General features: G+C 39.5%; 1 protein-coding gene across 1 annotated transcript in view; it reads left to right on the top strand.

Annotated features, from left to right (window-relative positions):
* PRRC1 (proline rich coiled-coil 1) overlaps nucleotides 1–16,491 on the top strand; it is a 43,643-nt gene that overhangs the window by 19,955 nt on the left and 7,197 nt on the right. Inside the window, exons 7-8 of the mRNA XM_052643987.1 lie at nucleotides 7,365–7,468; nucleotides 12,671–12,773. Coding sequence (XP_052499947.1) covers nucleotides 7,365–7,468; nucleotides 12,671–12,773 — 207 coding nt within the window. The remainder of the gene's footprint in view (nucleotides 1–7,364; nucleotides 7,469–12,670; nucleotides 12,774–16,491) is intronic.

Raw genomic sequence — 16,491 nt, 5'->3', positions numbered from 1 at the left:
CTCACCAGCATGTAGAAACGTATTAAATCTTATAATGCACTCACCAAAAGTAAGACACTGCTGAACTTTTTGGTAAAGGAAGACAACCTTGTGATTGCATCTGTAGGTGTCTATAATCCTTACATAACAGTGGCAGATGATAGAATGGCTTATTTTGAAGACAGATTTCATACACTTGCATACTCACACCTCCACGTGAATCTCACATACTTTGTCTTCTGGCCTATAATCATTAAAAACAAACAGACAAAAAACTGTCAGTTATCCAAACCAATCCTATTACCATACTAGACATAGTCCCCTCTAGCCTTGCAGGTGCTAAGTTCCAAGAGTTCTGCCTTCCCTCTCATACATGTTTTATCGTCACCATCAGTGTACAGACATGCAAGAACAAACGAACAGTTCATCAGCATACAAACACTGCTCCCACCTCAAAAAGAAAAACCAAAGAAAACCTTAGTTTTTTTACCCCTCTTTCACCATCACCTCCTACCTTAGCTTTTTGCTTCATTTTGCAGCAAAACTTCCAGAGTTGCCGACCCTTTTATCTCTAGTTCTTGTCTTCATGCTGTCCTAACACTCACCTCAGTCAGGGGGCCACCTGCCACCCCTCCACTGAGGATGTGCGCTCACGGTCGCGAGTGCAGTTCCGTCTCCTTTGCTCTAGCTCGGGCTTTAAGCCTCCTCTTGAATGGCTTCTGTGCTCGTGGGCGCCACACTTGGTTTCTTCCCTGCCTCTCTCGTTCCTTTATGCTCTCTTGGTCGGCGCCTCCTTTTCTGCCCAGCCTCTTGATGATCTCTGTCCCTTCATCTGTGCTCACTGTGCTGGTGATCTCATCCAGCCCCGTGGCTTTGAATAGCCGCTGTGTGCTCGCAGATTTGAGTTTATATCTCCAGCACAGACCTCTCATGTAAACTAGGTGTATATAAAAGTTGCCTTTTTGACACCTTCACCTGAATGTCTCAATATGTCTAGTCCTCAGCTACTTTTCTTTCCTTCTGATCTGTTTCCCCAAGATTTCTCCATCTCAATCGATGACATCTGTGTCCTTCCATTTTCTCAGGTGAGAAACCTGGAGTCATCCCTGACTTCTCTCATTACCCATGTCCAACTCATCAAGAAATCTAGTTCTCTGTACGTTCAGAGTACATCCAGTATCCGACTGCTTGTCGGTGTCTTCATTGCCGCCACCCTGGGTGAAGCCATCACAAGGTCTTGCTGAAATCTTGCATTCACCTTCTAACAGGTCATCACTTTCTACCCGTGTAGCCCTGTAGGTTATCTTCAACAGAGGAGCCAGGATAATTCTTTCAGCACACTACGTCAGCCCATGTCACTGTTCTTTTCAGAACTTTGTTTCCCTTAGTGTAAAAGTCCAAATTTCTTACCATGGTTTCCATAGCACCATATGACCTGTCTGAACTGGCCTATTTTTTTTTTTTTTTCGATTGAAGTATAGTTGATTTTCAATGTTCCAGGTGTATAGCAAAATAATTCAGTTATACCATATATATGTGTGTGTGTGTTCTTTTTTAGATTCTTTTCCATCATAGGTTATTAGAAGGTATTGAGTATAGTTCCCTGTGCTATACAGTAGGTTTTTATTGTTTGTTTGTTTTGTATATATAGTAGTGTGTATCTGCTAATCCCAAAATGAAAGTGAAAGTGAAGCCACTCAGTTGTGTCTGGCTCTTTGCCACCCCATGGCCTATAGCCTACCAGGCTCCTCAGTCCATGGGATTTTCCAGGCGCGAGTACTGGAGTGGGCTGCCATTTCTTTCTCCAGAGGATCTTCCCAACCCAGGGATTGAACCTGGGTCTCCTGCATTCCATACAGACACTTTACCATCTGAGCCACCAGGGAAGCCTAATCACAAACTCCTAATTTATTCCACATCCCCTTTTTTCTTTGGTAACCGTAAGTTTGTTTTCTATGTCTGCAAATCTGTTTCTGTTTTGTAAATAAGTTCATTTGTACTTTTTTTTTTAATTTCACATGAGCAATATCATGTTTGTATTTCTCTGATTTACTTCACTTGGTGTGATAATCTTTTAGGTCCATCATTTTGCTGCAAATGGCCATTCCACATCTTATTTATCCATTCATCTATTGATGAACTTTGGGGTGTATGTATCTTTTCAAGACAGAGTTTTTGTCTTTTCTAGATACATGCCCAGGAGTGGGGTTGCTGAATCATATTGTAATGCTGTTTGTAGTTTTTTAGGAAACCTCCATACTGTTCTCCACAGCGGCAACACCAGTGGCCTTCTGGTTTTCCTCTGGCTTCGTCTCCTCTAGTCTTCCCCCTCACTCGCTCCATGCCAGCTGTATTGGCCTCCTTGCAGGTCTTCATCCTTGTCTATCCGGCTGCTCTCTTACAGTGTTTGCACTAGCTCTCTGTGAGACACTTTTCTCACATAGCTACTTGGTTGACTCCCTAACCTCCTTCAAGTCCTTGAGTTTTCCCTGGGCAGCGAGGCCTGTCCTCACTGCCTGGTTCAGTACTGCAGGCTGCACCCACTGATCCTGCACTCCTGATCCCTCTAACCCTCCTTTTTTTTTCTTCTATAGCGTTCAGCATTTTCTGATCTACTATATTATTTTTATTTTTAATGCTTTTTTTCCCACTAGAATTTGTTCTACAGGAGCATAGATCTTTGTTTTGCTTACAGAGATGAACTCTTAGAATAGTGCCTTTTTTTTTTTTTGAATGAATGTCTAGCAGCCTTATTGAGGTAATTTGGTATCAAACCACAGACACTACAATTCAAAGTGCTAGGGTAAACTTTTCAAAGTAATTTTCTCAACTAAACAGTCTAATGCAAAAGACGTTTTCACTCTGGGGAGCTGTTTCAAAGTTTGGGGTAAACAAACCTTACCAGCAGAGATCTTTTCCTTATGAGAGCTCTAGCTGCCCATCTGCTGCCATACTGGGACAGTGCCTGTGCCATCAGACAGCGGACTGTCTTCACACTTGTCTCTGTGCGCTTCTGGTGAGACACGAAGATGGTGCAAGGTCGAGGGAGACCCAGAGAGTTTTTAAGAACTCTGCTTCTCCTCCCTCAATTTCCACATGCATTCTTTCCTAAAACGTTCTGACTGAATACATACTTGTAATGGAATCTCCTTTCTCATCTCCTCTTTATAAGCTCTGCCCTCTCCCATTAGAAAATAAAGACATACCTCATGTCCCCAGATTACCTCAGAATGTGAAATCCTCCCAAGTGTCATCCAAAGGGACAACTCCAAATAACGTTTTGGATGTTATGGACGCAGATGACACAGTGACTCAGTAAAATCTTCTGGCAAGTCATGTGGTTTCTGATTGTTCTGGGGAAAAAAAAAAAACAAAACAGAAAAAGGACCAGATAAAGTTGTCAGCTGATAAGTCGTTAATACTTTATAATGATAGATCACTACATGATTTTTGGAATATAACTCAGAATTTAATGGTTTTTAAGGCTTGAGTCTTCAATATTTTATTGTGCTAAATATCATTACGTCAAAGATACTTTAGATGAGTAGATAACTTGAAAGGCTGATGGAGATTTTTTTCTGTAAAAACCTTATTTTATGAACATAGTTTAGTTTATGTTGTGATTTTGTTATTATTTGACAGATTTGTTTTCGTATTGGTTTTTGCCCTTCAAATTTAGACATGGTTTCCTTTTCCACAGTCTTTAATACAAGCTTCAAATTCATTGAAACTGATACAAATATCGAACTGATTTGTAATTTTATCTGTTGTTTATTTTGGGTACACTAGAGGGAGCTAATGAGAAGAAAATAAAGCAGAATATTAAAATTTCAAACCAGATTTTTTTTTTCTATCCATCTGCTTTTATTTGAAGTGAGTGGTTTTTTGAACTAAACCTAAGTTTTCCTTTACTCATATGAGATTGTTTCAGTTTAGTTCAGTTGCTCAGTCGTGTCTGACTCTTCACGACCGCATGGACTGCAGCATGCCAGGCCTGCCTGTCCATCACCAACTCCCAGAGCCTGCTCAAACTCATGTCCATTGAGTAGATGATGCCATCCAACCATCTCATCCTCTGTCATCCCCTTGTCCTCCCGCCTTCAATCCTTGCCATCATCAGGGTCTTTTCAAATGAGTCAGTTTGCATCAGATGGCCAAAATATTGGTATTTCAGCTTCCGCATCAGTCCTTCCAGTGAATATTCAGGACTGATTTCCTTTAGGGTGGTCCAGTTAGATCTTGTTGCTGTCCAAGGGACTCTCAAGAGTCTTCTCCAACACCACAGTTCAAAAGCATCAATTCTTTGGCACTCAGCTTTTTATAGTCCAACTCTCACATCTATAGATGACTACTGGATAGACCATAGCTTTGACTAGATGGACCTTTGTTGGCAAAGTAATGTCTCTGCTTTTTAATATGTTGTCTAGGTCGGTCATAACTTTTCTTCCAGGGAGCAAGCGTCTTTAAATTTCATGGCTGGAGTCACCATCTGCAGTGATTTTGGAGACCCCCAAAATAAAGTCTGACATGATTTCTATTGTTTCCCCATCTATTTCCCATGAAGTGATGGGACCAGATGCCATGATCTTAATTTTCTGAATGCTGAGTTTTTAGCCAACTTTTTCACTCTCCTCTTTCACTTTCATCAAGAGGCTCTTTAGTTCTTCTTTGCTTTCTGCCATAAGTATGGTGTCATCTGCATATCTGAGGTTATTGATATTTCTCCTTGCAATCTTGATTCCAGCTTGTTCTTCATCCACCCTGGCATTTTGCATGATATACTCTGCATATAAATTAAATAAGCAGGGTGACAACATACAGCCTTGACGTACTCCTTTTCCTATTTGGAACCAGTCTGTTGTTCCATGTCCAGTTCTAACTGTTGCTTCCTGACCTGTATACAGATTTCTCAGGAGGCAGATCAGGTGGTCTGGTATTCCCATCTCTTTCAGAATTTTCCACAGTTTATTGTGATCCACACAGTCTAAGGCTGTGGCATAGTCAGTAAAGCAGAAGTAGATGTTGTTCTGAAACTCTCTTGCTTTCTCGATGTAAGGAAATCAATCAGCCATAATTAAAGTTAGGAAGCTCCCGAGACTTCTCTAATGCTAAGTATTAACTTTTACTGAAAAACCAGGTATATTTATGACCACTGTCTTTTAGGTTATATTCAACAGACATGTTGTTACTATCCATTAGAAATTATGAAAAAGTGTGGAATTTTGGTTATTTGGACCAAGTTGCTTAGTTTAAGCTCTCAGAGCAAAGTGTAAGCTCTAGAGGCCTTTCTGCATCTTATTTTAGTTCTGAGATAATTACTTCAAATCATCCAGGCCTTTAAACTACCTAGTTTTTTATTCCACTTCACTGCTAAGTTCCCTGGTAGCTCAGACAGTAAAGCATCTGCCTACAGTGTGGGAGACCAGGTTTGATCCCTGGGTCAGGAAGATCCTCTGCAGAAGGAAATGGCAACCCACTCCAGTACTCTTGCCTGGAAAATCCCGTGGATGGAGGAGCCTGGTAGGCTACAGTCCATGGGCTCACAAAGAGTCGGACATGACTGAGCGACTTCACTTTCACTGCTGAAAGATAAAGTTAAAATTCCCTTCTCAAAAGATGGGATGAGTATTAAAGTGTCTCTACTTGTGATTCTAAAAGATGTGCATTTAAGTAAATGCTGTGGTCAGAGGAGGAGAGAGGCTGATTTACCCACTCTGCGTTTTCTGGATTCCATGAATAGAAACAAGAAGTAAACTCACCATCCTGTCTTTCATAGGTGCTAGTTCATTTCAGGTAAATATTTTGTGAACCTTATGCAGTATCAGCCTTGTGCTATAGAGTAGTTAAAAATGAACGGACTGAGTTTCTGTTTCCTGGGAGCATGAAATTTAGGGCTATTTTTTTATGGTACATAGTTGAGATACCATCTTTAAAAAGGTGCGAATGAATTAAACAGCCCATTAATCCCCTAATAGTTTTTACTGAATTAACATTTATTTAAACATTTTTATAATAAAAATTAGCCATAACTACCTTTTGGGAGGAGTGAATTAGGCAGATTTACTTTATCCCATACAAAGAATTAAGTTCATCTTAGCTGTTGTATTTTCTTCCAAATTCAGTAGTGACGTCCTTATTCAATTTGGTGATGCCATATTTACATACTTAGATTCCTAATGTTAGCTCTGTAGGCCTTGAGAAGCCCTTGATGTTTCTCTTGTTCACTTTTTCACGTTGTCAGTTCTTACTGAGTACCTGTTAAGTTAGATGCTATGCTGGGTAGCCGAGATACAAGAGTAAGCAGAAATGCAGCTTGATTCCGTTCTAGTTTAAGTCACATCTTTCGTCTTTCATGTTTAGCAACTAATGACAAGTTGGTTTGCATGTTCTCACACAGTTGTCACTTCTTTTTTTTTATTTGTCTCTGAAGTAGATTCTGTTGTTTCTAAAAGTGCCTTGGCTTTCTTAATTCTTGTTTTTGAAGAATTGACCTCATAATCTCATTCACTGCTTAGTCCTGCTGTTCATGATAAAAATAGGTGTATTATCCATGACTAATTTTACTCAGAAGTGTTTTATCTAGCTTTCTGAGCTCATTCTCACAACATCATTCATGAGTACTTGTATGAAGTGATTGAAGTGATTAAAATGAAAGTAGTGAATGGCAGCCTTGTCCTCGTTAATCCAGCTTTTAGTTTCCTACGATAGATACATATTTCATTCATCATTTTTGAGTTATCTGTTAGTATTCTCAGCCCCTCAGTTTTATTTCATAGATGGCAATTATTTTCTTGAATAAGCTTTGGTGTAATGAATACACTGCAGTCAAAAAGACTGTCATTTTGGTGCATATTTTAAAAGTGAAGTCACTCACTTGTGTCCGACTCTTTGCAACCCCACGGACTGCAGCCTACCACGTTCCTCCATCCATGGCCGTATATATAAAAGGACTCAGAAGAGAAAAAAACATATTTACTATTGATAAGATTGCTTACCTAGAAAAATTTGAGGGAATCAACCAAAGAACTACTAGGATTGAAACATTTAAGATGGCCTCTTGCCAGATAAACATTAAAAAGCACATAGATTTCTTATATTAGTAATAACCAATTAGAACATGGAATATAAAATTATTCATTTCACAATAGCAACCAAAATAATGCGTATAAGAATGGAGGATGTGTTGCAGACTATCAATACTAAGGGGAATATGAGCGAGCGTCTTCACTATTTAGTCTCTGTTGTTCTGTATATTTGCATGTTTATAATGAGTATATATGTATTTGGGTATAAATGTATTCACATATTACTTACATAATCATCAATTAGCATATTTCATACTGATTAACTTGAAATAGTTTCTAATATACGCTGTTTCTATTCAGGGTGCCCAGGAACGGATAGATAGCTTGCGTCGGACTGGAGTGATTCATGAAAAACAGACTGCTGTGTCAGTGGAAAACTTCATTGCGGAATTGCTTCCTGACAAGTAAGTAAAAAAAAAAAAAAAAGCATAGTTACAAGTGTTTTTTTCTTATAAAGAGAACTTTCATGACAGGATCTTGTCATCTTTTCTCTTAGCAACTTTCAAATATGCAAAATTCATTATTAACCCCACGCTGTACATTACATCTTCATGACTTATTTTATAACTGGAAGTTTGTACCTTTTAATCCCCTTTATCCATTTACCCTGTCTCCCACTCCTGCCTCTACATCCACCAATCTGTCCTTTGTATCTGTGAATTTACTCCCCCCCCACCCCCTCCACAGGTAAGGGAGAGCATATGGTATTTATCTTTCTCTGACTTACTTTAATTACCTTAATTCCATCCATATTATCGCAAATGGCAAGGTTTTCCTTTTTAATGGAATAAGATCCTATTTTATATGCACATGCATATAAATATATATACCACACCACATGTACGTATATGTGTGTGTGTTTGAATGTATATATGTAAATCACATTTTGTTTTTCATGGACAAACACTTAGGTTGCTGCCATGCCTCGGTTGTTGAAAATAATGCTTCGGTCTTAGTAGATTGTGTGTGTTTTTAGGAATTTATGCATTTCTTCTAGGTTGTCCAGTTTGTTGATGTATAATGGGTTCAGTGAGTGGCTTATTACATTTCTCTTAGGAGCAAAAATAGAATTTGCTCACACTGAATGTCTAGTAAAAAATGTATCTTATTTTAGAACTAGACAGAAAATATGTTATGGTCTAGCTGTATCATCTCATTATGTGACCTGTGTAGCCTAGCTCACATTTCTACTCTTGTTTTCTCCTTTTTAATTATAAAATTTACATTGTGTTGCCTGAATTCTAAGACTGTGTTAATTATCAATTAAATAAGATACAGTGGTGTGGCTTTGACTTGAATGCTGACTTGGGTAACAGACACAATCATCTTGCACAGCTGTCAGGGTAATGGGAGGTCTGGCAAGATGGCCTAGAGGCAGTCACCAGGTTAGAGTTCTGCTGAGCACTACCTCTCATCTATGTAGGTTGGGAAAAACCTCTAACAGCATGATTTGCCATTGTTTTTGAGGGCATTAAACTTTTAATAGATGGATTTTTTGATCGGAGAATTTTTTTTAATTTGCAGAATTGCCTTATATTAAAATAACTTCCCAACCGTTGAGAGCTACCTTCTTCCTATTTACCGTGTGATTTTGTTGCTTTGGGGCTTCCCCTGTGGCTCAGCTGGTAAAGAATCAGCCTGCAATGCATAAGACCTGGGTTGTATCCCTGGGTTGGGAAGAGCCCCTGGAGAAGGGAAGGGCTACCCACTCCAGTACTTTGGCCTGGAGAATTCATGGGCTGTGCAGTCCAGGGGGTCGCAAAGAGTTGGACATGACTGAGCGACTTTGACACATTTAATTTTTGTTTTAGTATTGAGTAACACTGTGCTTAGTACTTTGTAGCTATAGTATACAAAAATGTACTGCAACTTTGAGGGTCTATTATAGACCAGGTGAAAGAGAAAATATATACACAGATAAACAGTTTTAAATGACTCTGTAGGTGTGTAAATCTTTACTTACAGGAAATGTTACATACATTTTCACTGGAAATAATTTGGTGTGAAATAGTGTCAGATAAGAGTCATGAATGATTGGTACTTGAACTGAAGTTTGAAGAGTAGTTAAAATTTGGATAAGTGAAAAAGAATAAATAGGACATGCTATGTGGAGGAAGAGTGTAAAGATGATTAAGATACATTTGGGTGTCAGGGATTATATCAGGTTGGCTGAACATTGTTGGACAGAAAGTCAGGAGTAGTTTGGGGACAGATTAAAGAGCTTTGACTGTTCGGTTGGGAAGTTTGAACTTTCTGTATAAGCACCAAGCAACAATCCACTGATCATTATTATTTCATTTTTTCCCCTCTATTAACCTTTTAATATTGATGTAAGGGTTACCTTGGAGATTCCATCATGCCTTTTCCATGTGTTACATTACCGTACAAATTATGACTGTTGATAATATGATTTACCCCCTACATCTTGTGCAGTATTGTAAGTTATCTTAATTGTGCATATATTTTAAACTCAAGATATTGTTAGTATTCTGTGCATTCTGTTCACTTACATTTATTCTTTGAAGACCATCCTTCATTTTTGGTTTTAAGTCTGGGATCATTCTCACTGTGCTTAAAACCATTCTTTGTACTACATTAGACTTTAGCCACGAGTTCTCTAAGCTTTTGTCTGAAAATACCTTTACATACCTTTGTTTCCGTAGGGTGTTTTCTCTGGAAAAGATGGGCAGATTCTTCTTATGTAATACTTTAAAGTTGCCATTGTACTGTTGCTGGCTTCCATCATTTCTGCTGCATCAGCTGTCCAGCTTGTTGTTTGTGTGAAGAGAGTGTGTTGTTTTCCTGCATTTACGATTTTTTTTGTCACTATGTCTTTGCAGGTTTACTATGGTATGTGTAGGTGTGCTGTGTTTGCTTATGTTTTAAACCTCTGTGGATTCACCGAGCTTGATTCTTTCTTTCACTAGATTTATGTCTTTTGTCCGTTTTGGAAAGTTCTTAGCCATTTTACATCAGCATTGGCTTCTGGCCCATTTTCTCTTTCTCGGACTCCAGTGACACATTGTTCACCTTCTGACTGTACCCTACTTTTCTCAGGTGGTCAGTCCCCACTTCCCTCTACTTGCTCACTCTAGTTTTCCTCTCTATTCTTTAGCTGAGGATCGTCCATTTACCTGCCTGCTGCTGTGTAGCCTGTACACTTTTTTGATAGATTCAGTTTATCTGCTGAATATATCTTTTCTTCTGTTGTGACCGCCTTTCCCTCTGTTTTCTGTAGTGTGAGTCAGCAAAGATCCTTGTCTACTGAGTCCAGTGTATGGGCCTCATTTAGCCTCCGTTTGGTGTAACGATACGGCGCTGTCTTTGTCGATGCCTCCTTTCAGTCTTTTAGAGCCGGGTATTAAGCAACTCAAGAGTCTTCAGGTAATCCTGAGAAGGTTCACTGTTTGCTGTAGTAAACAGTAGTGAGGTGTATGAAGGGTGGTTTGGTGCACTGCAGTCACGACTGACCTGAGTCCAGGCTGGGTAGTGCTCAGCATCAGCTGAAGGTCTTAAAGGGTACCTTTATAAAGTTGTCTCTGTCGAGAACGTTACTCCATTTTGTCTTCCTTGCTCCTGCAGCTCTCGGATACCTTTGGTTATAGTTTATAACCTCATCCAGCTTTTCATTGGTCCACCATCAACTGCACCATCATATCTAGACATGGTATTTTTCCTGCCAAATATTAATGCTTTTTTGGGCAGAAGAGGAGCAAATAAGTAGTGCATGAGAGCAAACTCACAACCCTTGATAGTTTGCTTTGGCTACTAATCTTTGTGATGTTCCCATAGGAAATAAATGCACAGAAGATAGAGAAATGCATGCTTATAACAAAGGCAAGAAAAGACCAATATTGTTTGGCCCCTAACAGTGCAGAGCCTAACAGAGTAAAGATCTAGCTATCTGTGATGACCTTTGCATCAGTTCATGCTGCATGGGGAAAATGAGCATCTTGTGTACCAAAATGGAAGAATACCTATGTAAGCATGAACTGTCCTTATTCTGAAATTAACCTATCAAGTTTAAAAATATTTGGGTTATGTGTGAAATGGATTAAAATGTCCTTTTGGGAAGTAACCGGTGATAGTGGATAGTCTTTCTTTGGTAAAATACAAACTGGCATACCTGTATCAGCTCCTCAGGTTCTCTTTCGATTTTTTTCTGTTACATAAAATCCAGAGTCTTGGAACTACCATTCTGCTTAAGTCCAGGTGACTTCCTTATAGGATTTGGCCAAGTCTGCCTTATTTCACCAGCCACAAGGAGAGGGTGAGGAGGAGGAGAGAGTTCCTTGGTGGCTGTCCTTAAGCATGAACAGTGGAGACCGCCACTCCTCCTCCTCTGGGTGGAGAGTGGAGGTTGGGTAGGACAGGAGGGCGGAGGGAGAAGGTAGAGTTCCTCGGCCAGCAGCACCAGGGAGAGGTGCTGAAGAGGTCTCCGTGACCATGACAGTGCTGGCACTTTAGATTTGAGTTGGAGCAGAATGGGATGCTCAGGTAGACACACGGGGCATGAGAGCAGTGTGGAGACGGGGAGTGTGCTCACAGGCATCGTGCGAAGACTGCTCGCACCTTCAGGAGCGCTGCTTTCCAGGAAGTCCGTGCCGTGCCTGGGGGCTGAGTCACTGCAGTCCTCTGCTGTCTGCACGATACACAACTGTGTACAATCAAATACTGAGTCATATCCCAAATAAAATTATGATTCATATCCCAGATACTTAAAATAATGATTCATATAAGGTAATTATTTAAGGCTCTCGATTTGAAGCAGTTTTGGGATATGAATACTGTAGACATAATGAGCTGCCATTTTACCACTGAAGCAAAGTTGTTATTCTGTTTACTGTTTTGTTGTTTCTTTGAATATGTTAAAAAAAAGTTTCCTAATCTGTATTATATTTCATAGCACTTTAATCTGCATATTTTGAAATTTTCTTGCTCTGTATCTTCTCATCTAAAACCATGATTTCCTGCTTCTGGTTAATTAAAATGCTGATGATGTACTGATAACCTCACCTAAGTCAGTTTTAAAATTTTTCACTTTTTAATGTGTATCTTAAAATGGAAGAAATTTTTCTTGATTTCATGAAGCTGTCCTCAAAGTCTGATTCATTGTGAACAATTCAGAGATTGTGATTAGAAAAAATTTACCAGGAATGAGGAGAGGATTTGTTATTTCCTGAATGAGCTTATTTTTTAAGTCAGCTAGTAACTTTGCAGCTTGGGTATATACGAATCATAGAGTTGGTAGTATAAAATTTCCCATATATTAGCAAATGATGTTTTTAATTATGATAAGCTATTTGCATTTTCAGATGAATAAATTTATCTGTTGCATATTTGAGCACCACTAATTGACATTCTTATCCCTAAATCTTAGCAAGAAAAGGAATGTTCCATGATGCATGGTTTTCAATTATTTTTGTTGTTCTTCCCCATTTTTCCCCCTCCTCTTGAAATTAAGCCAACAGGGCAATTTTATATGTTGCTTTTATGATTTATCTTTTAATCAGTCTGCTAGTGTTTTATCCAAAGGACAGTACTTTACCAATTCATAGAGCTTACTTAGCACATACACAGCTTGAAACGCATACATTCTGTTGCAGGTGGTTTGACATTGGCTGCCTGATCGTTGAAGACCCTGTGCATGGCATTCATCTGGAAGCATTTACACAAGCCACACCAGTACCCTTGGAGTTCGTGCAACAGGTTGGTTTTATCCTTTTTCATTATGCTCCAGAAAAGCTTGAAATATTGTCCTCAAAATAAGATTTTTATTGAAAATATGGTATATTCTTGATTTTTCTTCCCTCTTTGTCCTTTTAATCTTTTCTCTTTTTCAATTTTCTGTCCCTTTCACGTTGTTTCAGTACCTCCCTACTTTTACTTTCCAGTGGTCTTTGCAAAGGTAAATCTATTACATGGTTAGATCCTCTTTTCTTCATTGGTTTGCTTGTTTGTTTTTATGACTGTGTTCATTACCTTTGGGTTAGAAAAAAATTTACCTATTCTGATTTTAGGTTAACCCTGCATATATTGTCTCATTTGTCTCACATTGTCCTTTTTCCTGGTTACTCTAGTTCCTTTTTCTTTGTCCTCATCTTCATCTTTAATTTGTTCATCGTTAAAGACATGTGGAAACATATTTAGCAGCAAGTTTACAAACCTTGGATGAAAGGCAAATGTCTTTTCAGTCTGCTGAAAAATGTTTACTTATCCACATAGTTTCCAGAAGAATGTAAGCATTAATCTATAATGAGTTTCATTCCTTCTACATTTTTGTTACTTTTAATCCTTTCTTGAACAAAATGGAATATAAGAGTTTATTTACATTGGACTCTTTATACTCATAAATGTCATTTCAAAACTCTCAAAAGTTATTTGGGACCTTAGGTTTTTGAGAATTCTCCTGGGATTCTCCCCCAAGAGAAAGTATGTATGATGTATACACTCACATATAAATTTGGCTTATGTGTTTATGGAGCCCCTTAAAGCAACCTGTGACCTTCTTAGGGCTTTACATTTTAGATGGGAAATAAGAATTGATGCTTATAAAGTTTTGTTTCCATAATACCATACCACTGATACCATAATTTTTACCACAATTTCTCTTCAGAAGTTGAAGAAAGCATTTTTATATACACGGTAATGTTAAATTCACTCCAATATGAGGGTCGTTAAAATATTGTAAACAAATGCTATGCCTACTGCTATACCAATAATTTAGAAAAATTACATACTGTTGTTGATTTTCTAGGAAAATATTCTTGAATTAACAGTGGCAGTTTATAACTATTAGGTTGAACCGTACAAAATTGCTTTTTGAAGTTAACAGCTACATGTTGGCAGTTTGATGTGATTTAAGTTGACTATCTTAGTGAAGCCTTTTAATGCAAGAATTTCACCTAGCTCCCCCAAAATTGAGTTGTAAGATTAGCCTAGCCGGCTACAGTTTATGGCATTGCACAGAGTCGGACACAACTGAAGCAATTTAGCGCGCACACACACACACACACACAGTGGTGGTATAAGTGAGAGTGGTGTTATAAGTGAGGTATAAAAGATATTCAAAGAATAGATGACTGATGCATCTAATGCACAGAGGTAGAAGTTTTCCAGTTTATTCTGTGAGTCTGGCTTGTAACCTAACCAAAAACAGTAATACAGTATCACTTAAGAACTAATTGGTAAAATTAATAAAATTTAGAAACAGAACAGTAAAAAGGGTTTTGAAACCAGTTCCTCTGTGTGTGTGAGGAGGTGAGGTAGTTCTTCCCACACCACCAAGCTGTTCTCCAATACCTGCTGGATATCCTATAATCCAACCCAATTCTGACACTGTCTACCTATAAAGAGTGTTGGATCCCGCAGATTAAGGGGTCAGTACAAGTCCAGATCTCATAAGTGGTAGCATATGATCTCATGTACATTTTAAAAAAAGAGAAAGATACAAATGAACTTATTTAGAAAACAGAAATAGACTCACAGACATGAAAAATAAATTTATGGTTGCCAAAAGGGAAGGAGTTGGGGGCAGGGATAAACTAGGAGTTTGGGGTTAGTAGCTGTACACTACTGTGTATAAAATAGATAACAATATGGACTGGACTGTACAGTACAGGAAACTACTCAGTGTCTTGTAGTAACCTATAGTGAAAATGAATCACTGTATACCTGAAACTAATACAACATTGTAAATCAACAACGTCTCAATTAGAAAACAAGCAGGAGTGCTTTCAGAAGTAAGATATGGCTTCACCCTTTCAAACATACGGTATAATGCTCTGAGTCTTTTTTTTCCCCCCCCTTTTTTCCTTCATTCGTACTCAAATTTTTCTACCTTTCGAAGTGACTTAGGTTCAGCCTCTGGGCCAGTCTAGATTACAGACAGCAGTACTTAGTCTGGCAAGTGCCTCCCCCTCATCCACTTCTCAAACAAGGTAAAGTTACAGGGGTGCAGAGTGGGCGGGCTGTCTTTACCACCAGGCCATATAGTGGCAATCACTGTCAGCCCTGGTTTTGCTCGATGGAGTGAAGGTTCATCCAGGCCCTTAGGAACTGTAACAAAGATTAAGACACATATTTACAGTTTCTGGCTTAGAAATCATCTCTGTTTCTTGCACTTGCCACTTTGGTCATCTCACTGCTACCTCAGAGGGAGAAAAAGGTTGAGGTGATCTGAGAAAGAAAGAAGAAAAGTTCTTACCGCAGTGTCCTCTGCCCTTGGTAAGAACTGCCTGATCACACTAGCACCCTCCGCCACCTCCTCCCTCCCAGAACCACGCTGGACCCTACCCTGTGCAGACCCTCCTCTAGCTCTTCTTGTCCTGCAGGCCAGCCTCTCACACCTTTCTCTCCCCATTTAGACAACCAGGGTTTCGGTTACCTGTTCAGTTCTCTATCAGACTCTCTCTGAGGGGCTGCCTTTACCCACTGGACATTATGGGCTGTACAAGTATTTTCCTTATTCTGAAGAAATGGAGCTCAGCCATCCAAATTGGTGCACTGTCTTCTGTTCCAGTTCTCTTACAACACTCTGAACACTTGCCTCTACCACTGGGTGAGAAAAGCCTGGCCTGGAGTCAGCAAAGTCACCCAGGGCTACCTGGTAACTTGCCAGAGATGTTCAGGGCTGGGAACATATCTGGGAATATGTTCCCGGGAAGCTGCCACACAGCCATCTGCAGCCTCTGTCCTTTTTTTGCTGGCAGACAGAACAGTTCAGTTCTTCTTGGCATTTTGTGCATCAGCGTGTACAAGAAGAGTGTGTCTAGGTTAAGCCAGTCTCACATTGCTGCACTAACCCCGTATCCACTTACTTCTTGGATGCAGGTGGCTGTCTCAGGAGAGCACAGGGGGATATCTGCCTGTGATTCCATTCACCTTCCAAGCCTGGAAAGGAGTTCTTCTGATGGGCATCAACATGTCCTACTTTAATGCATCCCTCTAATTCCCACAGATGTCCACAGGGCTATGTGGCCCATATGGACATCCCTTTTATAGGCCAGGTTGCCACTGCCCTCCTGTCTGACCATATGGCCAGGCCATTGGCCACTGCCCATGAGTCAGTAAAAGTCAAAGATAAGGGATGTTTATCACCATTCAGTTCTTTCATCACTGCTGGGAAAACAGCATGCATTTCAACCTTACTGATCCAACTGATTTGTTTTTAACTTCCCCAGTCAGAGTGGTAGACTTCCAAATAGGATGTCATCTATTCACCCTGGAACTGCCATCCGTAATCCCAGCAGCTCTTGGTTGTTCACTTTAGAGCTGTTCATAGTGTGCTGTCTACCTGGCAGTTGGTTCCAGCAGGTCCTCTGTTGAATCCAAAGTCTGTCCTAGAGAAACAGCGACACTGGAGCTGTGAGTGTTTCCTCCTAATATTCCCCAGAGAGCATGCTTCTTTATAAACCATTTCCATGTT

Source organism: Budorcas taxicolor, chromosome 7 (assembly GCF_023091745.1).
Source record: "Budorcas taxicolor isolate Tak-1 chromosome 7, Takin1.1, whole genome shotgun sequence".
Taxonomy (NCBI): Eukaryota; Metazoa; Chordata; class Mammalia; order Artiodactyla; family Bovidae; genus Budorcas; species Budorcas taxicolor.
Note: the sequence above shows the minus strand (reverse complement) of the source record. Positions and strands in the feature narration are given on the sequence as shown.